General features: G+C 43.8%; 1 protein-coding gene across 1 annotated transcript; it reads left to right on the forward strand.

Annotated features, from left to right (window-relative positions):
- The first annotated feature begins 9 nt into the window (after positions 1–9).
- Positions 10–24,016, forward strand: SPMIP3 (sperm microtubule inner protein 3). The gene is made up of 5 exons (XM_012751303.3): positions 10–111; positions 9,436–9,503; positions 16,508–16,603; positions 18,449–18,621; positions 23,881–24,016. Exons 2-5 carry the CDS (start codon positions 9,448–9,450, stop codon positions 23,985–23,987), a joined length of 432 nt encoding a protein of 143 aa, XP_012606757.2. The 5' UTR covers positions 10–111; positions 9,436–9,447; the 3' UTR covers positions 23,988–24,016.
- Positions 24,017–25,847: the final 1,831 nt, after the last annotated feature.

The raw sequence follows: 25,847 nt of genomic DNA on the forward strand, positions 1-25,847 counted from the left end.
TCTGCAGTAGCCTCTGCCACACCTGCCACGCCAGGAGGCAGAGAGCCGCCCTCACAGGACTCTTCTAAGAACGGGGAGGCCTCTACCCACTGCAGCCCGCAGCCCGCGCAGGTAACGCCCAGTGTGTCTGTAACTCAGGTGCCTGGCTCTCTTCTCACTTAGCGGTTGTATTGCTAAGTAGTGGATTGCGTTTGGAGGGTTCTGGAGACAGGAACCCACAATTTAAGGAAACTTGGTGGCAAAACTCTTTGTCAAGCTAAAATTTCTTTTAGGAAGTGAATTTTCATCCCTCTCAATTTTGAATTATTGCAATAGTTTTAGCTTAACTTTTTTTTTTTTTTTTTTTAGAAATGAGGTACAAATATACATAAGATATCTGATTCCCTATGATACAAGAAGACTGAAGTTTCTTGTTTGTTTGGTTTTTGGTTTTTTCTTTTCTTGAGACAGAGTCTCACTCTGTTGCCCTGGCTAAGTGCCGTGGCACCAGCATAGCTCACAGCAACCTCAAACACCTGGGTTCAAGCGATCCTCCTGCCTCAGCCTCCCGAGTAGCTGGGACTACAGACACACACCACCACGCCCAGCTAATTTTTCTATAAGACCAAAGTTTTAAAACTGTTAACTTCATACCTAATGGGTGCGTCGTGCACCATCTGGGGGATGGACATGCTTGAAGCTCTGACTCGGGTGGGGCAAAGGCAATATATGCAACCTAAACATTTGTACCCCCGTAATATGCTAAAAACAATAAACCCTGTTAACTAAATTACCAGGTTACCTAGTTGGCTGATTGATTGATTCTTTCATTTATTCATTCATTCCAAAGTATGCATCAGGGACTTCCTGGATGTGGAACATTTGGCCACACAATGAGATAGGAGAAGGACAAGGAGGGTGAAGATAGTGGTCACCAAAACAATATGGTTGCCAACATCTATCTAGGAGCTTACACCTTAGCTGAAGAGGCAAAGTGCTATACGAAACAGATGTCTTGTCGCTTGAAGAATTTCTAGAGCCCCTCTAAGGCCCAGTGCAGAGTTGTCACTCATTAAATATTTTCTTAAATACTAATAATAAAATGAATCAATTAATTGAGAAACCAATAAAACAAAGAGGAAAGGATTCAGAACTGAAATACAAAGTAGTTCGAAAGTGTTGGGATTATAGGCGAAAAACAAAAATAAATAAAAAGAAAAGAAATAAAATGCACAGTAGAATTTATCAAGGGCTCTGGGAATTCAGAGGCAGGCAATGGACCATTTGGAAGTGAGAAAAAAGGCCTAAAGTCCCCTTGTAGGGGACATTATATAGGACTTGAATCCGGCCCTGAAGAGTGGGTGGGCTGTAGACTAGAGGAGAAAGGGAAGAGCATCCAGGCAGCAGAATTCACAAGAGCATTGGGGTGAGAATGGGCGGAGCGGGGAACCAACCTTCCTGAACTGAGAAGCCTGGCTTCCTGAGGAAACGGAAATAATAGGAGACTGTCAAAATAACCAGTTAGGAAACCCTCTTTTACACATCCTCTTACCGCACACGTGCTCAAAGGCAGCGGGGAGCAGACATCCCGGCTACAGAAGAGTCCTGCAGTCAGCGAGGCTGCTGTCATGGGCTTAGCCAGTTGGGTCATGTCAGTTATGTCAATTCCTTTTCATTTATTTATTTATTTGAGACCGGGTTTTGCTCTGTCGCCCAGGCTGGAGTGCAGAGGGTGCAATTATAGCTCACTGTAGCCTCAGACTTGAACACCTTTTCAAGTAAGCCTCCTGCCTCAGCCTCCCAAGTAGCCGGGACTACAGTTACGGCCACACTGGGTTAATTACTTAAATTTTAGTAAAGATGGGGTCTTGCTATTTTGCCCGGGCTGGTTTCGAACTCCTGTCCTCAAGCACTCCTCCTGCCTCGGCCTCCCAAAGTGCTGAAATTACAAGTGTGAACCACCACACTTGGCCCAATTATGTCAATTCAGAGAAGCACCTAGTCCATGTACCATCAGATCACTAGGGCATGGCTTTCCCCAGAGGCTGAGCTTCTGTCAATGCCATGGGCACAGATGTGACACTTCCAAGAAAAAAGCCATTTTAAAATGCCACTAAGCTGTGAAGTCATGTACAACATCTAGACAGTAAAGAAAAAATTTTTTAAAAATAAGAAAATTATAAAATATTTAAAAAACAATAATAATAAAATAAAATGCCACTAAGCCAGGCAAGGTAGCATGCACCTATAGTCCCAGCTACTCTAGAGGTTGAGGCAGGAGGATCACTCAAGTCCAGGAGTTCAAGGCAGCCTAGGCAACATAGTGAGACCTAAAAAAATGATAAAAATTAAAAAGACACTCTCTGACTATACCAGAATTTTCCATCGAATACCTGAATTTTCCAAATCTTACTAGATAAATAGTGTCAAAGTCTTGGTGTCCCTACTCCCCCCACATTGAAAAAAAAACAAAAACAAAATCTTGGGGCCCTGCCTCTGGTAACCTGCCTCTGCCCCTTCCCTGGACACATCAATTGCTAACTTGCTGGTTATCATTTCATTTGGGGCCAGAAGTTGATTAAATTTACCAGGTAATTGCTACTAGCTCCACTTGACATTGTATGGGGGCACCCAACCTTTGGTTTAACAATATTATTTTAAATTAGTTCCTACCATAAAAATAGATGACAATTTTTTAAAATTTCTTTTCAACCAAGTCCTCAGAAAACCCATCTTTGCGAGAAAAGCTTCTCAAACGCTTCGTTTCAGGGAAAATGTCCGAGTATTGTGAAGTAAATGTGACTTATCTGCTCTTAGAGCCTTTTCCTGTAGAACTCTGAAAGAAGAGGGGACAGCCACCCAACTGTCTGAAAAGTAACTTGATGCCAAAGGATTCTGTTTTAGCAGTTGCTGCACTTTAATTTTGTATTCACTTGTGTGGCTCTATGATCAATGTCTGACTTCATCTCTTCCACCAGATTGTAAGCAGCATGACAGTGAAATCACATATCTTTTGCTAAATCCTTTCCCCCTCGTTCCTGACAGCATCAGGCCTGGGTAGCTAGTCAATAAATATTTGTTGAATGAATCAGTGAATCAGTGGTGCTACAGTAGAAGGAGCTTGGGCTTTGGAGTCAGAAAGACTTGGTTGTGTGAATTTAAACATGCTATTTAACATATTCTACAAATTAAGAGTAATAATGGGCTAGGTGCGGTAGCTCATGCCTGTCATCCTAGCACTTTCAGAGTCCAAGGAGGGAGGATCGCTTGGGGCCAGGAGTTCAAGGCCAGTCTGGGCAACATAGCCAGACCCTATCTCTACAAAAAGTTTTAAAAATTAGCTGGGCATGGTGGCACAAGCCTATAGTCCCAGCTACTTGAGAATCTGAGGCAGGCGAATCACTTGAGCCCAGGAGTTTGAACTATTATGATGCCACTGCACTGTAGCCTAGGTGACAGAGCAAGACCCTGTCTCAAAAAAAAAAAAAAAAAAGGAGTAATAAGGAACAACTTGCAGGATTTTTTCGAAGACTGAATTAAATCATAAGTGAAACATCTGATAGATATTGGGTGTCAGCTGAGGTTCTTTTCCACCTCTCCTTCTATCAGAGGCTAGTTGCTTTTTTTCAAAATTGTTTTGGCTATTTTAGTTCCCTTGCATTTCCAAATATATTTTAAAATAAACTTGTTTATATCTACAAAAAAATCCTGCTGGGATTTTGATAAGATACACCAAATCAATTTAGGAAGAATTTTTATCTTTATTATGTTGAGCCTTCCAATCCATGAACATTGTATATCTCTCAGGTCATCTTTGATTTCTTTTATCAGCATTTTGTAGTTTTCAGCATACAGATCCTGTGCATCTTGTTAGATTTTTATGTGATATTTCATTTTTTAAGCAATTTTAAATAGTAGTGTTTTACATTTCAGTTCCAATTTTTTATTTATAGTATAGAAAGATGAGGGGTTTTTTACATGTTGATCTTATATCCTATGATCTTCTTAATCATAGTTGTTAGTTTTAGGAGTTTATTTGTAGATTCCTTGAAATTTACCCCATAGACAATTATGTCATTTGCAAATACAGATAATGTTCTTCCTTACCCATCTTTATACTTTTTATTTCCTTTTCTTGCCTTATTGTACTGGCCAGGACTTCCAGTACTATGCCAGTGAGAACAGTGAGAGTAAACATCCTTGATTTGCTCCTAATTTTAGGAAGAAAGCATTTAGTCTTTCACTATTATTGTATAATATAACGTTAGCTGTGGGTTTCTGTAGATGTTTTTTATCAGGTTGAGAAAGTTCCCCAATACTTTACTAAGAAGTTTCACCAGGAATGGCAGGATTTTATTAGGTCTTTCACTCTGTTATTGTATGTTATAGAAATCTGGTTTAATCCATACTATAATACAATACCAAAAACTTGCTGAGAAAGTTGACAAAATAAATCTTACCTATTTGTTCCTGAAGTTAGCATGTTTTTTTTTTGTTTGTTTGTTTGCCTTTTTTGTTCGTTTGTTTGTTTGTTTGTATGAGACAGAGTCTCACTCTGTTGCCTGGACTAGAGTGCCGTGGCATCAGCCTAGCTCACAGTAACCTCAGACTCCTGGGCTCAAGCAATCCTTCTGCTTCAGCCTCCCGAGTAGCTGGGACTACAGGCATGCACCACCATGTCCACCTAATTTTTTCTATTAGTTGGCCAATTAATTTGTTTCTATTTTTAGTAGAGATGGGGTCTCGTTCTTGCTCAGAGTGGGTTTGAACTCCTAACCTTGAGCAATCCTCCCGCCTTGGCCTCCAGAGTGCCAGGATTACAGGCGTGAGCCACCACGCCCGGCCTGAAGTTAGCATGTTGAACATTAACTTTGAGGAAGTTTGTTGCAATGTATATTTTAAATTTATTTACTTTGGTTTACCTTTTGAACACAGGCATAATAAAAAGTTATATTATTAAATTTTAATGTCTGTGCAGTGGAAGTTTAGCTCAATGGTTTAGGAAACAACATTAATCAATGGAAGTGGCTAAAATCCTCGTAAGTATGAGGCAATGAAGATATCCAAGCCTCAACTAATTCTGAGGAATGTAGTTTAAGAAATAAATTCAAAAGAATTAAATATATTCATACAGATGTTCAGCATGACCAAAACATCCAAAATTAGGGAGTTGGGTTTCATAAATTATAACTCATTGTTATTCAATAAATATGCATTCAATATCTTCCATTTATTATTTATTTTCTATTTATTATCTTTGACTTTATTTATCTGTGGATTTATTATCTTGCACTTATAGCCATGAACAAAACAGACAAATCTCCCTACCTTCATAGAGATTATTTCTATAGGGGGGAGGGGCTGACAAATATGAATAAGACTCATAAGTAAATGTACAGTATGGCAAATGGTGGTAAGTGTTTTGGAGGAAAATTAAGGCATAGACAGAGAAAGGGAGTTCAGAAGTCAGGGTGAAGTGGGGTCCTATTTTAGTTTAGTTTAGGGTCCTTAGTTTAGTTTAGTTTATTTTGGGGGGGTCCTATTTTAAATAGGGTGATGGGTGGGTCTCACCAAACATGCAAAACAACATTAAATATTAGAATTAAGAATACTGTGTAGCAATGTGGGAAGAGTTTCATGACATATTGTTGAATAAAACCCAAACCACGGCCAGGTGCACACCTGTAGTCCTAGCACACTGGGAGGCTGGGTGGGAGGATTGCTTGAGCTCAGAAGTTTGAGACTAGCATTGAGAAAGAACAAGACTCTGTCTCTACTAAAAATAGGAAAATCACCCAGGCATTATGGATGCATACCTGTAGTCCCAGCAACTGGAGGGGTGGGAGGGGCCGAGGCAGGAGGATCAGTTGAGCCCAGGAGTTTGAGGCTACACTGAGCTATGATGACACCATTACACTCTAGCCCAGGCCACAGAGTGAGACTCTGTCTCAAAAGAAAAAAAAAAGGTATCCTAGGATTAATTTGAAATTGAATGAACATTAGGATAAGGGTACAAATAGAACTCTTGTTTGCTCTGGAAGAATTTTACTTGGGGCACATCTGAATGAGAATCTTCTATTAAGGCAACTAAAAAATTATGTATTTTAAGGGAGATAAAAGTTATGTTGTTGCTGGTGCTGAGAACAACAGTTGTACAATACCGTGTTTCCCCGAAAATAAGACCTGCCCATAAAATAAGCCCTAGCAGGATTTCTAAGCATCTGCTCAATAGAAGCCCTACCCCGAAAATAAAACCTAGTGATGGGCGTGGCTACATAGGGCATCTGCACAACCCATGCATTTCGTGGCGGAGTGGTAAAGAAGATGAGCAGCCCTTCTCATCTGCCCCATGAGAGCTCTATTGCTTGACATGAGAGATTGGGGCCAATGGTTCTAAAGGAAATAGAGTCGCAAGAAATTCAGGATGGAATTCCGAGTTTAGAGAGTTATGATGATGTTCCAGAAGAAGACAACTTAACTATATTTGAATAAATGTAGATTGTTGTGCCCTACTTAAAAAAAATAACACATCCCCTGAAAATAAGTCATAGAGTATCTTCTTGAGGAAAAATAAATATAAGACCCTGTCTCATTTTCGGGGTAACATGGTACTGGCCGTGGATATGGAAATGATGGTAAATTTACCATATGTTCATATTTAAGTTACCACATTCAGATTTGGTCTGTGGCTACATTTTTAAAGATTGACTAAAGTACTGATACATCTCACTTGAACTACATTTTCTTATGTGTCCAAGAGACAACTAATGACACGAAGTGTGGTCTGGTATCCCTTTTATAAGTAGAGGAAATTCTCTAAGGGTCCGTAACCACTCCCAGACTAGGATCTGTGATTGTTTGGGGAGCTTAGGCCAAAGCATGACAACCCATGATCTGTTTAGTCCCCATGAGGCTGATTCAGAATTTCTAGGCACTGAGCAATCACGCTCATCAAAGGCAGAGCCAGGGTTGTCTTTGTTATGAGCTCAAATGTCCTGAATACCTTGCATTCCTCTCTCCAGCATATCAATTCTGGCGAAGTAAAATCTCAACGGTCACAAAGCTCTCTGAGTTTGGGGCATCCAATTAAGCTAGAGCTCAACTATGTTTACCCAGATTTTCTCTTTTGTCTGTTCCTTCTTTTTTTTTTTTTTTTTTTTAATAATCACAACAGTGAAAATACATTAAAAAGTACAAACACATTATATAATGAACAGGCTTGGTTGGATAACCAACCATTCTGTTATAATGCCGTGCTGTTGAAAAGTGTCTAGTTGTTTTGAAAAACACACTCAGAGGCAAAATAAAGCAGCTAGCCAGCTGGTGGGCAAGGAGTTAAGTTTTGACTATAAAAGGGAAGAGAGGGAGGCATCACACACTTTTGTTCCAGTCCTTTCTGTCTCCTGGTTACTGCTTCTTTTGAATAGTCCTACTTTTGTTTTGGCCGATGGTCTGGGTGCTTTGTGAGTGCTTCAACAGAGCACAGTAGTCGCTGCAAATGCTTCTGGAGCCAGCGGGTCCCAAGCCTGGTTCCTTGGTAACCTTGTACATGTTACTTGACTTCTTAGTGCCTCGGGTTTTCTTGGGAGGGAAATAGTAATAAAACTTTGTAGGGCTGCTGGGAGGCTAATAGGAGTTTAACACTTATTATCTGACACATAATCCATGCTCATAGTAGGAACTCATATTTCTTCTCTCTCAAAGGTGTTTTCAAAGACAAAGAACACTCTCAAACACGTTATTGCCTCATTTAACCCACCAGAAAGTGGCGGGAAATGGCTTATTGCAGGTCACATAGGGTCTGGTTCAATGTTCTCCTGTTGCACTATTAGCCATGTTTGTCATAATGTATACATGTAGTGCAAAATTGGTAAGGTACACAAAAGGCAAATAATGCAAGGTACAGTGCTCTCCCACCTCTGTTCCCCAGCCACTCGGTTTCCCTCCCCACTGCTGACTCTTTCTCCTGTGAATATTTAAACGTAGTAGTTCACTTGTGCCAAGCCCTATTCTCCAATTAATAATCAGATGTCATATGGCATTTTAGACTAGAAACAATACATAGTATATGTTTAAGTCCCGGGTCAGTATGGGAAATAGACAGGGGTATAATACAGAGAATGAGGTGCTTACAAAATCATCAGAAAGGCTAGAGGAGTAGGCTCTGGGTGGGGTCCCCAGGAAGCTTCTAGAACACCTCTACAAAAATGAACCATCACTGGCTGTAAAAAGAAACCAAAATCTCAGGGCCACCCCCCAACTTCTTAAGCAAAAGAGAAGGTAAAGGCCTCAAGCACCTGTGAAGAGCTGGCCCCACAGATCACTCAGGAAATTCCTTGCTGACCTCCCATGAGCAAGAACATGCGAATTGTACCTACGTCCAGCACCTGAAAGTGACCTAATAATGAATTAGGAGTTTATCTTTACAGGTAAAATCGGGACACACAGGATCAGACCTTCTTCCATGTACCCAGGGACATCTACATAACTGATGTTTCCTTCACTCCCTTCTTCTCTTCTAACATTCTCCTTATTTCATGTAAAATGTAGATTTCCTGGGTCTCACAAGAATGTCATCATTTTTCCTCCCCAACTCTCTCCCCCCTGCTTTTTTTTCTGTCTCTCTGTGTGTCTTTAAATGCTGAAGCTTCCAACAGCCACAGGTCTGCCTGTGGTTCATGTTTTTCCTGGGCGAATCCTCGATTTGGCTTAACAAACCTCCATTGATTGAGATTTTTGCCCCAGTCACTTATTTGGGTCGTATGACACAGCTATGTCTGCCCAAATCAGGAAGCTGCTTCCAGATCAACTGAGTTCGAGAACCTACCCCGGAAGCCACTGGCACTGCCACTGCAGCTCCCTGTGCACGCACAGGAAGCTGGGAATGTGAACCCTGGGACACAGAGGTCAGCCCTTGCCTTCACAGCAACTGCTTCCTGACACCCCCAAGGATGAGCAGCTGAGACGCTGGCGTTCTGCTGCAGAACACACCATTGCTTCTCAGCCTGGCCTGCCAGTAGAGAAGGTCAAAGCGGCAGGAAACGGCCTCTGCCTTGTTTCCACCTTCCAAATCCCAAGCGAGTACCGCTGACTGCAGGACTCTAATCCATCCCCGGAACTCTGGTAGTGAGGGACTCTGGGAAATGTAGTGCCTGGCTTGCACGTTGGTGCAGGAGGAAGACCCACGGGGAAGTGAGACTGCTCAACTATCACGCTGAGCGCAGTACTTTTGGTTTTTAAAGGTTTGGCTTATGCTTGCCATTGCTTCTTGCTTCTTTTCTTGTCTTTTATTTCTTTCCCTAAATGGTCTAGAAGAATCTATAGAGACTCCTCCACCATGTCAGTTTTCTTACTGTGATTTCTTTCAAGATGGACTTTGTGGTACTAGATAGCTGATTCCTGGAAATATGTATAAACTTGCAAAATGAACCTTCACGCTATACTTTGTTTTTGCAGATCCCATCCACCATGACCGCCATCCGACTACGAGAATTTATAGAGCGCCGCCCAGTGATCCCACCCAGGTAATGTTTTTCCAGATGCAGAACCTGCCAGAGCTGAGGCCGGCCAGGCAGGCTCCTGGGGAACTGGCATTGCTCCCCGGCTGCTCCCTGACTGAGAGACCACTGTCAGAGTGTTTTCTAGTGAAGCGTCACCGAGTTTAAAGAAAGTTTTTAAAAAAAGAAATCCCACAGTCGTTGCAGAGCCCAAGCAAACAGCCAACTTCAAATTCCCAAAAGATTGGAAGGATATTGTTTTTTGCTTGGGAAGGGTGTTAGCATGAAGTATGAGGGACCCAAGTCCAAATTTTGGATGAGACCCCTTTACTCTGCTTGGGGTAAAACCGGCCACTCCAATGCTTCTGCAGTGCGGAGCTGACTGCTCAGGCGGAAACTGGGGAGGAGTTTCACTCTTTCTCCAAGTTCATCTATGACACTAGACATGTTTTATTGTGCTAAATTTGATATTAAATGACAATCTGTAAGACCTAACCCCGCTCTCCCCTCACCAGCTGCTACGGGGCCTGCAGAGATGTGGAAGCTTTGAACCTGGAGGCCGTAACCCTTACACTCTGATTTCGGGGTCGGCCTCTCCCAGCCTCACTGGTTTTGTGAATTTGAGCAAGCCTCATGTTTATTTTAGTATTTATTTATTTTAACAGAGTTAGGTCAACAAAGAGAAGCCCTTTTGCTCCCAGAAACTGTTGAAGGAGTGAGTGGAAGGATGCTTCCTCCATAGTACGTTAAGAATCCTCTTTTCAGGGAAAGTACAGAGCCTTCCCTGAAACCGGCAGGAGGAGGAAGAGGAATAGGGGTTGATTCCAGTATTTCTTTTTTTTTTTTTTTTTTGAGACAGAGTCTCACTTTGTTGCCAGGCTAGAGTGAGTGCCGTGGCGTCAGCCTCGCTCACAGCAACCTCAAACTCCTGGGCTCAAGCAATCCTCCTGCCTCAGCCTCCCGAGTAGCTGGGACTACAGGCATGCACCACCATGCCCGGCTAATTTTTCTATATATTTTTAGTTGGCCAATTAATCTCTTTCTATATATTTTTAGTGGAGACAGGGCCTTGCTCTTGCTTAGGCTGGTTTCGAACTCCTGACCTTGAGCGACCCACCCACTTCAGCCTCCCAGAGTGCTAGGATTACAGGCGTGAGACACCTCGCCTGGCCTGATTCCAGCATTTCTTGATTCCTCCCTCCCCATGAGCCGTTTGCTTTTTCTGTGACTTGGTGCCCCCACCTCTGCCCGCAGCACTCGTTGTCCAGTGGCTCTTTGCCGTTCCTAACCTTGCCAACACGAGGTCCAATCCAACACCACGAGCCACGCATTCTCCCTCCAGGATAGCTCTCCCACTGCCGCCGCGTGGTCGGGATCACCATTGCCTCTCCCTGCTCATCTACAATGACCCCTACTCTCCTCCTCCCAAGATCCATAAGAAATGTAAATTGAATGATGGCCCTCCATTGCCTAAAACCCTTCAACCCATTGCATTTAACATAAAATCCACGAAACTCACTGCTGTGGCCTACAAAGCCCTAGAGGGACGACCTTGCCTGTCTCTCCAGCCTTCTCCTCGCCAGCCCCTTGCCATGGCCTCTTTTGTACCTCAGGCCTTTTGGACATGCTGTTCCTTCTCCCTGGACTGCTCCCTACTCCCATGCCCTCCAGCCCTGTCACCCAGCACATCTCAGCTCTGTTCTCAACTGCTCCTTTACCCCCTGGCTAGAGGTCTTCTCCTTCTGCAACCTCTGCACCTTGGTTATTCCCTATCTCACACCATTTTTGATTTCCTTTATGACCTTTATCACAGCTTCCAATTATTGTTTTTTTCCTGCCTATCTCACCCACTGGAATGATAATGGTTAACACTTCTGCAGCTGCAACTGTGTGTCAAGCACTATTCTACTCGCACATCAACTGCTCATTTAATCGTTACAACTGGGAGTTTCAGATGAGGAAACTAAGGCAGAGTGTGGTTAAACCAACCACAGCTAGTGATCGGCAGAAGTGGGACCTGCCAATCTGGCTCCACCGTCTGTGCCTGTGGTCGCTGCACTTTGCTAATCTCCAGGTTAGCCTGCCTGGAGCAGGCCTTGCTTGCTCTTCTCTGCAACTCACTGTCATAACCTCTGCAGATGGCCGGTCCTGGTAGGCCCTCCGTGAGCAGTTGATGACTACATTAAAATGAATGACTGAGCAAAATGTTTCTGTCATTTTTGTGTGGTTTGGCCTCCTGGTGACTGTTGTTACCTGGGCCTGCCCTTCTGCTGTTCTGCACAAGCAGATATCCAATGCATCCTTAAATGCCCAACCCTTAGGGTTATGCTAGGGAAAACTGAATTACAAACCAGTTGGGGCACCTAATTAAAGTAACTATTAAATGGTTCACAAGTAGTAGTGACCACATAAAATTCTTATAATAATAATCGCACTAGATGCAAACATTAACTGTGTGCCATTTCCAAGCTACATATTGGAGACCTACTCTGGGGCAGGGCTGAGTGGTGCATTGGTTTGTGGATTCCAGCCAGTATGCTCCTGAAAAGATCACTTCAAGTGGATTTAATTCAGTGTGCTGTGGAAGATAAAAGATACAGAATTTGTGTGCAATTTACAATTTAAATGGATTTAAAGAATTTCGTTACCAAAAGTTCAGTACTTTTCCCCATGGCTAAAGGAAGAACCGGCAAATGAGGAGGATGGCAGACTCTTGTCTTCAAGGACCACTGTCCTATCTATAAGCAGAAATACAGAGCTTTTAAAGGGAGTTCTCAGTTTCAGGCTACTGCCGTTTAACTATAGCATCTTCAGTGAAGACAATCTCATGATTTCTGCCCTGACAATTCCATCGAGCCATCTCCTGGGGTACAAAGAATGAAGGACACTCTCCTGCCCCTCTGATTACTGGCATTGGGCAGGAATTCAGGTTTTAATTCCCAAAACGAGTGGGGGCAGGGGTTTAAAGGGACAACTTGTAATACATTTTGTCCTTTTTCAGACCTTTACCTCTGTTCCATTTTGGTTGGAGCAGTCTCTGAAAGACCCAGAGGCAGTGGTGGGGTCAGCTCATCTTGCTGGAATGATATCAACACCTAACACAAATGGGATATATTAGTCACCAAATACAATTGTCTCCTTTAATCATTACAATTGTCTCATGTAATCATAAGGAAGGCTTATGAAGCTTCCGGCTTCCTGGAGGAGATATCCTGAAGCCAGTAGAGCCTGAGAGATAAGGCCCACAGCCCAAGGCTGTGGGCCTGGTGGTCTCCCAGCCCCGCTTTTAATCCCATCTTCTGTACTTACTAGCTCATGTATGTCCTTAGTTAATCTACTTATTCCTTTGAGGATCAGTTTCCAAAGTGGTATAGCACTCACCGTATTGTCTGATTAGTTAGTTGCCTGAATATGGTTTCTTGTAGGATTACAAATGCTTGGGTAGAAAAACATTTATCATCACTGTATCCCTAGCACCCAGGGTACTGAAGACACATCAGCAGAGCTTGCAATAAGTACTTTTTATTGAATTGAAAGCATCTTCCAGCTACCATTGCTGTGTCTTTACGGCTTTTCTTGGAAGGCAGCTCTGCTCACCACTATGCTACCAACTGCTTTTCTTATTCTTTCGACGTATGATATCTACTACTTGTCTGCCCATAAGTGGGAGAATCCCTGAGTCCATACAAAAATAACAATAACTCCAAACTCTTCTGGAAGAAAGAAATCATCGCACGCACACATTGATGACTCTGAATATGACATGGTGTTTAGAGAACTGGGTTTGATTCATGTTTCTGGCATTTACTAGCCGGGGGATATTTAGAAAGTCCATTTAACCTCTCTGAGGCTCAGCCTGCTCTTATAAAACAGAGAGTTAATATTTACCTTGCAAGGTAACTGTGAAAATTAAATGAGATCATCTCTGTAAAAATGCTTTGTAGAGCATGAGGCACGGCACAGATGTAACGGAGAAGAGCATTGTCACAGCAACCCAGGCTGCCTCGGGCTGTGGGTCTGGGCTGTACAGGGATGAACACCCGACCTCCCTGTGTGTGTTGAGTCATGTCGGAGGATAAGCCCAGATCCTGCTCCAGTTACACTCACCCTCCCTGGGGACAGGGGTGCTCTCCTGTGGCCTGAACACATCGCCCCAAAGAGCCAAGCTCTCGGGGACTTGTAAATAATGCAGGGTGGCATCATTCACAGCCGACTGCCTGCTCCCACCCAAGGGGAAGGGAAGGGCTTTCCACGGCCGGTTCAGCAACCTTGGAAGCCAGGGCAGTGGAATCAGTCTGGGCAGAGCCCTGGGCAGCCCTGGGGAGTCCACGTGAGGCCGGGCACGGCACAGCCTCTGGTCAGGGTAGGCATTTCCCCTTAGGAGATAAAAATTCTCTTCTGCACGTCTCCCAGCCTGCCCTCCCTGCACAGCCATGACCTTGCACACACTTCACTCACGCTCCACTCCTGCCAAAACCTGCCAAGAGACACTCCCCAGGGGCTGCGGGCAGGGAGTGTCACTTCGTGCTGGGGAAGGGCTTCTCCATTCTCAGAGCAGCTTTTACAGACTGTGTCTGAGGAGCTTCGCTCCCTCGCCTGTGGTCAGCAGGCATTGGTTGTGCGCATGCCAGGGAAGAATCCACGGTCAAAACAAGCCCACTGCAGACAGCACAGCACCTGCGAGAAACCAGAGCGTCCCCTTGGAGCTCGGTGGGTTCTTAACTGACGTGGCCCTGGGGTGATAGGCCAAGGCAGGGCTCCAGGAGCTGGACGGCTGCCTGAGAAAGCTATGGCTCAGAGCTGTCATTTGTTCCCCTTACGGTGCCAATTCCTCTTTCTTCTGATGACTTAATCCCCTGCTGTTATTTACTCCTAGTCACTTAGTCATATTATTCCAGCCGCTGGGCAGGCCCAGACAGCCTGTGGTTTTTCTGGAAATCTGAGCTCCCAGACGCCGTTTGCACAGACAGAGGCAGAACCGCCTGCTCCACACCTGCCTTCCGTACCCACGGCCAGGCCGGCTGCGGCCCTCGCACACTCCACTCTGACCCCGCTCTGTCCGGGTCTTAGCTTCTGTGAGTCCCCTCACCTGCAGTCTCTTCCCCATCCATTTGCCTGCCCAAATCCTAGATACCCTTCCCTCTTCAGTGCCCCCTTGACCCCTCTATTCAGATCACTATTTCAGCGTGTAAAGAGCATTTTGGGGACAAGCACTGCTTCTTAGCTTGTGTCTGCAGAACGCAGGGGAAGGCAGGGTCACTGTGTGCATTCGTTCGTGATGTTGGCCAGACGGAAGGCAGTCTAAGTTTCCATCCATCATCTAACACATATTCGGCGAGATACTTCATGCAAAACTATGTGCTACTGTCTACTGACTTTATTCCGTGTCTATGGCCTTTTATGGCATCTACTGAGCACTCAGAATCTGGAAGACCCAAAAAAGACACCTTGTATCCAGGCATCGCAAAAACCGTGAAGTCTTCTTCCCAGTGACGGTCACCTCCCCGTGTTCCCTCTCCTGGGGAAGGGCAGGATTCTGCCCGATGCCTGAAGCCTAGGCCTTGTCGTGGGCACTTTCCTGTCTTTTACCCTCAATCCTGTTGCCTAAACTGTCCCCAGTCAGCCCTCTCCTCTCCATCCACGTCCCCCCAACAGAGTCCAGAGCTTCAGGGCGGCGGCCCACAGACAGCACTGCACTCGCCTCCTGCTTTCTACCAAGTCCAAGTCCTGCTACTTCTGCTCAGATCGGCCTCAAATTTGTTTTCTACACTGCCAGCAGAGAAGATCTTTCTACATCATGCCTTGAACCTTCTTAAAAATCTTAGCTACATCAGTGGTCTTCAATCTTTCAGACATAACACCCCTTTTTTTAATACCAAACATTTTGTAATATCTGTACTACTCTTCTGAAATAAAATCTGTAAATCATATAAACCAACTACACATAATTTTTAAATAGCAATTACGATTGTAACTATACTATAAAAGGAAAAGTAATTTATTATAAAATAAGACCTTTTTTTTTGTTTGAGACAGGGTCTTGCTCTGTCACCCTGGGTAGAGTGCAGTGGCTGACTGCAGCCTTAAACTCCTGCGCTCAAGCGATCCTCCTGCCTTGGCCTCCTGAGTAGCTGGGACTACAGACACACACCACGAGGCCTGGCTAATTTTTTCTATTTTTGGTAGAGATAGAGTCTCACTCTTGCTCAGGCTGGTCTCGAACTCCTGACCTCCAGCGATCCTCCCGCCTCAGCCTCCCAGAGTGCTAGCATTACAGGCTTGAGCCACTGTGCATGGCCTGAAATAAGACATATTTCAAAATGTAAAGTCTGAGCACCACTACCCTCTCACCTGGTCTTCCCCAACCCAACTACATTCCACTTGTACCAACCTCTCAGGTTCGCACTCCAGCAGCACTCCTTCCTGTTAGTTCTTATTTATGCTTCAAAATGTCCTCACAACCCAGCCCTGCTAGGCAAGACTAGAGTCCCTTTCCCAGGCTTACAAGTGCCTTGTGCTTTGACATCACAGTGCTGCTTCTAAGGCTTTATATTCCTAGTTACTACCATTTAAAAAACATTATGAAATTTTGTAGGCATATCAAAAGTAGAAAAATACAGTATAATAAGCCCCCATGTATCCATTCCCACCTTCCAGCAATTATCAACATTTGCCCCAGTGGTTTTCTATATCCTCTTCTTTTTTTCTTAATATTTTGCACCTAATACCTGATATGTTAAATATTTCCATATGAATCCTGAAAATAACTGACATGTTATTACAGACGCCACAGGTTATGGTGGGGGAAGGGAGGCCTGCAACTTCCATAAACTCAGGCAGTGGAAAGGGGCTTGTTATGGATAAAAAAAGACAGCCCTCTCAGGAAATCCCACAGGTTTTAGGTGCTCAGTGCCAGGAACTGCGGACAAAGATCAAATATTTTTTTTCTATCATACTATAGCTGGTATTCTTCTGTAAAGAAATAATTGTAACAATCGCTTTTTTTCTCACGTCTTCACTTTCTTCACTAGTTTATTTGTTGCACGCCAAGGAAAGGACGTACGAGGGTACTACCCGGGGCAGCTGGCAAGACTCCACTTGGATTACAGAGCAAAGCAAGCTCCCAGGTGAGACACCTTCCTAAATCTTCACTTCCAAGAATGTTACTGAAGTTAGAATGGTAAATGAAAAAAAAAAAAAAAGGGGATACACAATTTGTAATAATACTAATGATGGCAATAATAATAAGTATTATTTAGTTGATAGAAACGAGTTAAAAAGAAATACACCCAACTGTTAATAACTTTTTTTATGAGTGGTAAGATTTTTAGCATTTTATTTTTAAAATTTTTTCTCTATTTTCCAGACTTTCTCTAAGGAGCATGTATGTATTACTTTTGCAATCAACAACAAATATAGAATTTTACTAAACCATCAAAGAAATTTAAGAAATACCGTGAGTTTAGAATTTCAACTTGGTCAGATAACTTAAAATTACTGAGACTCAGTTGTTTTTTTTCTCAGTCACATTATGAATTTAGCCTAAATGATTTCTGTTCTTGTAGGTGTGGTTTTAACAAAAAGAAAAACAAACAACAAAAACCATAGGCGCTTTTATCCTATTTTCTAGTTTGGATAGGCTAGAAACCACAGTAGTTAAAAGCAGCAATTTGAGTAACTTACAATTGCTTTCTCTTTGGCAATTTTTATTCCTTCTCTGAGTATTAGTTGCCTTATCCGTTAAAGAAAATAACTGACGTAAAATTCCAGAATATAGTAAGCACTCAACATATGATTGCTATTATTTGAGTTCATCATCTAGTATATTTCACCAATTTCTTTTCTCATAATTGCCTTCAATATAGTCAACTCCTGATTATCCTCCATGCAAACAGAAGGGAGCCGTGGCATCTATGGTTTCAAACAGCATTCGTCCGAATGTAACAGATGGTCAAACTGAAGTAGCTTTAGAGGTCATTCTGATCCAGTTAGATGAATGAAACGTAGCCCAGAGAAGTGACATGTCTTGCCTGAGCTCACACAGTTAGTTGGGATAAAAGTGGAGCTTAAATCTGATTCCCAGTGGAAGGCTCTTTGTTCTAATGCAAATCCATACTATGTTAAACTATTAGGGCTATGTTCTCTGCCAGGGAATAGACGAGGAAATGACAAAACCCCACTGCCAGAGATGCTCATGGCCCACCCACATAAAGGCTCCTGCCATGTTGTGCCCTTCATGATCTCTGACAATTGCCTGAGTGAGGCTCTGTCTCAAAAACAAACAAACCAACAAACCCCAAACCACTTTGACCAACATTCTTATAGCTAAGTCTTCACTGACATCTCTATTGCTGTGACAAAACATATGCACATTTTTAAGGTCTTAATATATCACCAAAATTGTACCACTGAATATATATTTACATTCATATCAAAAATAAGTTGTGCTAGTGAATGTAAGTGTACTCCTACAAGTATATGAAGATATTTTGCCATTACATTTTGGCTCTCTACTTTTATCTTCCAAGGGTACCTATCTGAGGAGAGGTACTGGAAGGTTATAACTGACTTCAGGTCCATCAAACCCCAAGACGCACAATAGTGGTTGGTCTGGCCAAAAGAATGCACTGGCTCCTTGAAGGGAGCAGACGTGCATAGGAAGGTGACAATGGGAAAAGGCACCAGGGAGATCAGGAGTACAGGCAGTATCCATGCATGGGCAGATCAAGTGGAGATTTTGACGCAGGTCACCTTCTGTAACCTGTGACTGGGGAGGAGGGATACTAAAGGGAAAAACAGAAATCTATTTGCAACTTTGCCAGGGCTGGCCTTGGAGCTGTGGGAGTCTTGCCAATTCTATTCCATCTTGTTGGCCTTGTGGCCACTTCCAGAGAATGCATTTCAGCTGATGAGAAAACGGAATGCTTTTTTCCCTACTGGGTGCTCAGCAAACTATTTCTATTTCCATTTAGACCACTCATAGACTTGACAATTCCACCCAAGAGAAAAAGTCAGTATCAGCCTCAACTAGACCAACAAACGCTCTTTCGATATATTTGTTTTCGAAGACATGCAAAGCCTGCCGAACCGTGGTACAAAGAAACCACTTACCAAAGAGACTATGGTCTGCCATTTTACGAGATTGGTAAGTCAGGCTAACTGCTCTCAGCTCTCTGAGCTTAACCTTTCCTGGGGCACAGATCAGCATCTCCGATGGGCTCGCCGTCTCGCCATCTCACTGGGACCAGCCAGGCTGGGGGTATGGATCCGTGCATGTGTCTGGGTGCAGGAAGAATGCCGAGTGCTGCCTGAGGCTCCTGCCTCCCTAGCTCCCTGTACATGAGACTTCAGGGACGACAAGACGTAATGTCCTGGTCAGGAAGCAGGTTCATGTCTGCCCACTCTTCACTGAGCCCCTTGTCATGTGACAAAATCATTATGGAGCTTAAACATACTGTTGAGGGTACTTTCTTTTTTTGTTGTTTATTTGTTTTTGTTTTTTTGAGACAGTCTCTCTCTATTGCCCGGGCTAGAGTGCTGTGGCATCAGCCTAGCTCACAGCAACCTCAAACTCCTGGGCTCAAGCGATCCTCCTGCCTCAGCCTCCCGAGTAGCTGGGACTACAGGCATGTGCCACCATGCCCAACTAATTTTTTCCATATATTTTTAGCTGTCCAAGTAATTTCTTTCTATTTTCAGTAGTGACAGGGTCTCACTCTTGCTCAGGCTACTCTCGAACTCCTGACCTGGAGCTATCCACCCGCTTCGGCCTCCCAGAGTGCTAGGATTACAGGCGTGAGCCACCGCACCTGGCCCAAGGGTACTTTCTTATTCCTAATTCAACCACTTCGGTACTAGTGTTAACTGTAGTCGACAGCCACAGATGAACACGCACAGCCGAGCGTCGACTTTAGCCGACAGCCGTGATAGGACTTTTCTAATTTTTCATTAATCAAAATAAAATTGTGAACATTTTAAAATAAAGTCATGAAAACATACATGCATATGTTACCTATTCTGATTTACGTGACAAGTAAAGCTGCCTGTAAAGTAAAACAAGCTTTCAGTGCTTTCAAGCTTTCCTCATCACTCAAGAGCAAAACAGATCCGGCGTCAATGCACGGCACAAACTGGTGCGGACTGTGAGTGCGGCTATGTGCAAGGGTTCGCGGCCGGTGAGCACCCGACCGAAGTGGTTAAATGACTTTATGATAAATATTTGACATTTAGAGGTATGTTTCAAAAACTCTACATTCCCCTCGGTCGTTTGTCTATGCTGCAGCATGCGTGACTGTACAAAAAGGGACTGAGGCTCCCTAACAGATAGGAAGGACCCTGGGGTTGACATGAGGACACCAGTTTAAATAGTCCTGTGCTCTTGCTGTCATTGGTGCTTTGAATTTTAGGCTTTTTTTTTTTTTTTTTTTTTTGAGACAGAGTCTCGCTTTGTTGCCCAGGCTAGAGTGAGTGCCGTGGCATCAGCCTAGCTCACAACAACCTCAAACTCCTGGCTCAAGCAATCCTCCTGCCTCAGCCTCCCAAGTAGCTGGGACTACAGGCATGCGCCACTATGCCCGGCTAATTTTTTATATACATATCAGTTGGCCAATTAATTTCTTTCTATTTATAGTAGAGACGGGGTCTCGCTCTTGCTCAGGCTGGTTTTGAACTCCTGACCTTGAGCAATCCGCCCGCCTCGGCCTCCCAGAGAGCTAGGATTACAGGCGTGAGCCACTGCGCCCGGCCTGAATTTTAGGCTTTTGACTGAATTACTTCATTGACAGACTTTCTAAATGAGCAAGCTCCAGCGTTTTAGGGGCTTCCACTGGGGCAGGCACATATTTCATTTTTCACAGCAGCTCTCCTAGGTAGGCGCTATTAATGTTATTTTCCCATTTTACAGTAGGGGAAGCCAAGTTGCAGAGACAGTTCATTAACTAGCCTCAAATCACACAGCTGGGAGGTAGAAGCAGAATTCAGACCCAGGCTGAATTTCACTTCCAAGTACTTGACTCTGAAGCTGCACTGCCGCTGTCACAGCTGTCACCTGTACAGCAAGTCACTTCCTTTTCACTTAAAAAAATATAAGGGAAGGTTCTACCCGTCTTTTCTTCCCAGAGAAAGGAGTGACAGCTCAGATGGAATGCCAGAGGCGGCGGCCTGGGCTGGGACCCAGGGCCTCAGGTCCCCAGGGATCAGCAAACAGCGGGAATCACAAAGAGTGGGGTGGGGGAGACAGGAGGATCTCGGGTGGGTTGAGCCAAGGATAATGGTGCAATAGATGAGGATAGGGGCCAGAGACTGACAGCAGGGGTTTGGGATGAGAGGTTACAAGTGTAAAGTTTTCTGGCCGAGAAAGAAACAGATGGCGAGAGAGAAAGAGTGGGGCCAAACAACGTGGGTTTATTTAGCGCTCCTGGGTGAGGTTCGAGGGCCCCAAGAGAGGGAGTCCCGAGAAGTCACATCTGTTTGAAGGGGGTGAGGCCTTTTATATCGTTTGGGCTGGGCTAGGGACTTTTGGTGGGAAGAGCCAGGGTGACCTTGGTTGGTCATTGAGAAATAGGAGGGGCTGGAGGTATCTGTGGAACCCAGGAGCCGAAATGTTCTTATCTGGGTGGACCTCTGGGTGTGGTTCTTCTCAGCGGGGCCTGGCAGTTTGTCCTTGGCAGGTCTGGTCTTGTGAGCCTTTTCTTTTTGATCTAGGGAGGGGAGGGGGCCCGCCACCAGCCTTACAACAAGCAGGGCAAAACCAGGTTCTGGAAGCCCAGAGAAAGTTGGAGCCCGAGAAGGGAGGGAGCTGAGTGACTGGGGAGGAGGCAGGGGCTGAGATTAGGGTCCTTAGAGAAGGAGGTGCTGGGCAAGAGTGCAGGGTGGCAGGAGTGGGGTCCCCAAGGGTGCCCTGGAGGGTGGTAATGAAGGAAGGGAGTTGTTAAGAGGGCCATAGGTTGGGGCTAAAGGAAGTGTGAGGCCCGGGGCGGTAGAAGCTATGCAGGCTAAAGAGGGGCTTCAAAGAGGTGGTTGAGAAGTGTCAGTGGGACTCCCGTCCTCACAGAACTGGCTGGGCCTCTCCTGCCAAAGTGACAGTAAATAGAACCTTCTTTGCAGTTCCTCTGCTATGAGGAAATCTTGTTAGACACAAAAGGTGTTCTCCCTTGCTTATAAGTTCCTTATTCTTTCCAAATCTATTAAACCAAGTGAATGTTTAGCAAAGCAATTAAATATTTACCATCTACTATGTACCCAGCATCATGCTTGGTCCGTGGCAAGTTCAAGCTGTGGTTTCAGCCCTACAGGCAGCTCACGGTCCAATTGGGAAGATGAGGCACGACACAGCAACCTCTCAGGGGATGACTGAATATACCACACAGAGGCGCAGTTGAAAGATGAGATCACAGGGGCCTGCAACAGCCAGGAGAGCAGCGTGCACAAAGGGGGGCTCGGAGCTGGGCCCTGATGGGTCAGGTTTGCACAGTGGAGAAGAAACAGAGGACAGCACGGGGTGGGGGGCACTGCAACTGAGGACAATGGGGGATGGAGAGGCTTGTGGGAGAGTGGGGAGGACTCCAGCGATGTAGATGTAGGCCTGACTGGGGCAAGTGGAAAATAAAACGTGGACTGGCAGAGTAGGATGAGAGAATGCCTGCAACCACAGAGCAGCTGATGGAGTTTGGGAAGTCAAATTTGGACAATCAGAGCCATTGGAGGATCATAGTCAAGGAAGTGACCCAGTCCGCTTTAGAGGATATGATTCCTGAAAAATCTCTTAAATCATTAAAGATGAAATTACATGAAATCATTAAAGTATTAGAATAAAGAACTTGGAATTCTCAGCAAGTTGGTTGAAGTTTCTCCATAGTTCTCAATTAATTCTTTATTTTTCAATCATGCCTTTTGAAGGAGTCACCACCACAAATCCACATGAACAGTAATTGTTCTTTGTTGAATGGCAAGGAAATCCAAATAATCATTTCACACATTCTTTCCATAGTATCCCCAATCTGTATAGCACATTTCAGGCTTGGTAACATCTGCTGTTCTCAGAACATTTCTTGTTGGCTACACCTGGTTTAAATATGTGTATAATTCAATTCTATTGTAAATCCTACAAGGATCACTAAGAGCTGTTGAGCAGGATTCCTTATACTTCTAAACTACATTAACACATTTCCCTGAAATACAATGTGATTCTCAAGAAAGCCATAGCTGCTCTTTGACTCGATAATAAACTTTGAGAAGTCATATGGTTACTGACTACAGACAAGGTCACACTTAATTTAGTTTGAAAATCCTCCAAAGATGGCATTTCCAGTCATACTTCCTAGGTTAATGAAATGTTATCCATTCTTAATATTAAGAAATGTTCATTTTGTGAAATGCTATTAAAATGTTAAGGAAGGTGGGATAGAACAGTGAAAAGATTAGGTACTTTGGAGCCTGATAATTCTGAGTCAGAGGTGGGCTGCACCTCTCACAAGCCATGCAAATGCGGGCAAATTAATTAATTTCACAATATCAGTGTATTTCTGAGAGTTACTGTGAATGTAAATAAAGCAACCAATAACATAAAGTTTTGTTAACAATGCTATCATTGAAACACCTTGGTCTTTGGTTCATTGAACAATGATTATTGTATTCAACTCAAGCCCTTGAATTCTTACATTTTAGATAAGCAGAACTGTTAGCAATCATAGAAAAGAGGTTATAGGCTGGGTGTGGTGGCTCATGTGTATAATCCTAGCACTCTGGGAGGCTGAGGCGGGTGGATAGCTCGAGGTCAGGAGTTCGAAACCAGCCTGAGCAAGAGCGAGACCCCGTCTCTACTAAAAATGAAAACAAATTAATTAGCCAACTAAAACTAAATACAAAAAATTAACCGGGCGTGGTGGCCCATGCCTATAGTCCTGGCTACTCAGGAAGCTGAGGCAGAAGGATTGCTTGAGGTCAGGAGTTGAGGTTGCTATGAGCTAGGCTGACACCACAGCACTCTAGCCTGGGTAAGAGTGAGATTGTCTCAAAAAAAAAAAAACAAAGAAAAGAGGGAAAAGAGGTTATGGAATATAAGGGAACTCCAATGAGCATGAATTTAGGGATGGCAAAAAGTGAAGTTTATACAAAAATGATACAAAGTGGTCCTTTGATAATGTAGGAGTAAAAGGGTTTGGGGGTCTAGAATTAGGATATCAAAATGCAAATTTGTGATTTCATTTTATTTATATTTTTGCATAATTCAATAATATGCCCCTTAATCAGAAACTGAACCAAAGAGACATTTTAATTTTTTTCCATGTTTTAAATATATTCCTTTGTCTTAAATCCCATCGATTATTTTTGTTATCGTGTACAATTGTTGACGGGATAGAATGAGTCATCTCAAAATAAATCATTAATTTGTTTTAAATTCCAGGTTGGGACCAGAAATTAGCCACCATTTCATCGAATCCTAGACCACTTAATTCGCTGCCGGAGCTCTACTGTTGTGAACAGGGAAGTGGCTTTAAGACGTGCTTTTAAACTAAAATAACCATGGCATTCAAACAAAATGACATTTGGCATTCTTAGGCGACTCATTTAGACTAAGTTAATGGAAGCAGAACTACTTTTAATCTAAGTGTGTATAGAGGTGGCTATAATCCTAAAATATTTACATGTTGCACATTCTTTTCAGATTAAGTTTGTCAGCCTAGAACAGGAAATAAATATCCAGCCTTAAGAGAACCTGTCATATGGTCTTAGCCCCACTACCAGTCTTGTTGTTGATGCTGGCAAATCATCTTATATTTAGTCCAGTGGTTCTATGTGGGGTCACATAAGAATATAATTGCACCGGCTTAATAACTGCATCACTGTTGGGGGGAGAAAAAAAGAACCTTCAGGACAGAGTCAAGGAGGAAGATGGTTGATACCACAGACCCTTGAAGGAGTTCTGGATGCAGAAACTCAGGTATTGCTTAGGGCTGTAGAGAGATGTGGGACTGGTCAAAAGGATTAAGTGAAAGTCTGTCTATAGAAGAGTTAACACCCCTATCTCGGCAAGAAGCAGGCCTGACAACTAGGCAGCAACTCCTTAGGAAAAGGCTGGAGGATCTTCTCTAAAGAAAGAAAATGATCCTAAAGAAAAGAATCTTATATTCTGGCTGCTAGGCACACCCCCTTCCAGCATACTAGTTGGCTCTCTATTTATTCACTCCAAAGGAAGCCTATCAGTTAACTTCCCCCAAGAACGCAGAGTCTCATATAGCTTTCCATTGCCTTAGTCTTACATGTGAAGAGTCACCCCATGATCGATTACCAGATATTTGAAAAAATAATGCAACATAACATTATAAGTGACTCACACCTACAATCACAGTACTCTGGGAGGCCAAAGCGGGAGGATTGCTTGAGGCCACAAGTTTGAGACCAGCCTGGGCAACAAAGTGAGACCATGTCTCCACTGGGGGAAAAAATAGCCAGGTGTGGTGGTGTGCACCTGTAGCCCTAGCTATTTGGGAGACTGAGTGAGAGGATTGCTGAGTCAAGGAATCTGATGTCACTGTGAGCTATGATTGTGCCACTACACTCCACCCTGGGTGACAGAGCAAGATCTTGTCTCTATAAAAGCAAAAAAACAAAGACCAAAATAAATAGAATAAATGACTCCAGGGGAAACAGAATTCAAGGAACACAAAAGAACACAAAATAAACTAATAAAACAACTTTTATTAGTTAGGGTTCTCCAGAGAAATGGACACACACACACATACAATTTATACATATGTGGATTTATTTTGATGGATTATTGGTTCATGTGATTGTGGAGGCTGAAAGTCTCATGCTCTGTCGTCTACAAGCTGGAAGCCCACGAAAGCTGGTGGTATGGTTCTAGTGTAAGTCCAAAGATCTGAGAACTTGGCGGGGGGGGGGGGGGGGGGCAGAATGGGTAAGTCCCAAGTCCAAGTTTGAAGGCCCAAGAAGTAGGAATGTGGATGTCAAAGGACAGAAGATGGGTATTCCAGCTCATCTCCATTTCCCTTACAGAGAGGGGCGGTAGCACTTCAGCTATCACTTTAAGATGGTGCCCACATAACATACAGAACCATCTGTAAACTAGGACCAAGGCTTCTTTTCCTATGTCCACTGACTGGGCACTTGCCATGAGGACACAGGTGCAGGCTGAGAGAGAGAAGGCAGTGAAACAGGAGTGGTGACTAGGGACATTCGGACCACTTCTTCATGTAACTTACTCCAGCTTTCAGGGCTTATTATGGCCTAATATGTACATAACACTTCTATTTGGTGATGGAATGTTGTCTTGCTGTACACATCCAACTTTATGAGTTGGTGAGTCAAATAATACCCAGTTCATGATGTTTTTAAATTTTTTTAAGAGGG

The sequence above is a fragment of the Microcebus murinus genome, chromosome 19 (assembly GCF_040939455.1).
Source record: "Microcebus murinus isolate Inina chromosome 19, M.murinus_Inina_mat1.0, whole genome shotgun sequence".
Lineage (NCBI taxonomy): Eukaryota > Metazoa > Chordata > Mammalia > Primates > Cheirogaleidae > Microcebus > Microcebus murinus.

Excerpts from the sequence above, each read along its gene's own strand:
- SPMIP3 (XM_012751303.3), top strand. The coding sequence starts at position 9,448 with ATGACCGCCATCCGACTACGAGAATTTATAGAGCGCCGCCCAGTGATC. Across the intron at positions 9,504-16,507 it reads CGCCCAGTGATCCCACCCAG|TTTATTTGTTGCACGCCAAG; the intron begins GTAATGTTTTTC and ends TTTCTTCACTAG. Across the intron at positions 18,622-23,880 it reads TCTGCCATTTTACGAGATTG|GTTGGGACCAGAAATTAGCC; the intron begins GTAAGTCAGGCT and ends TTTAAATTCCAG.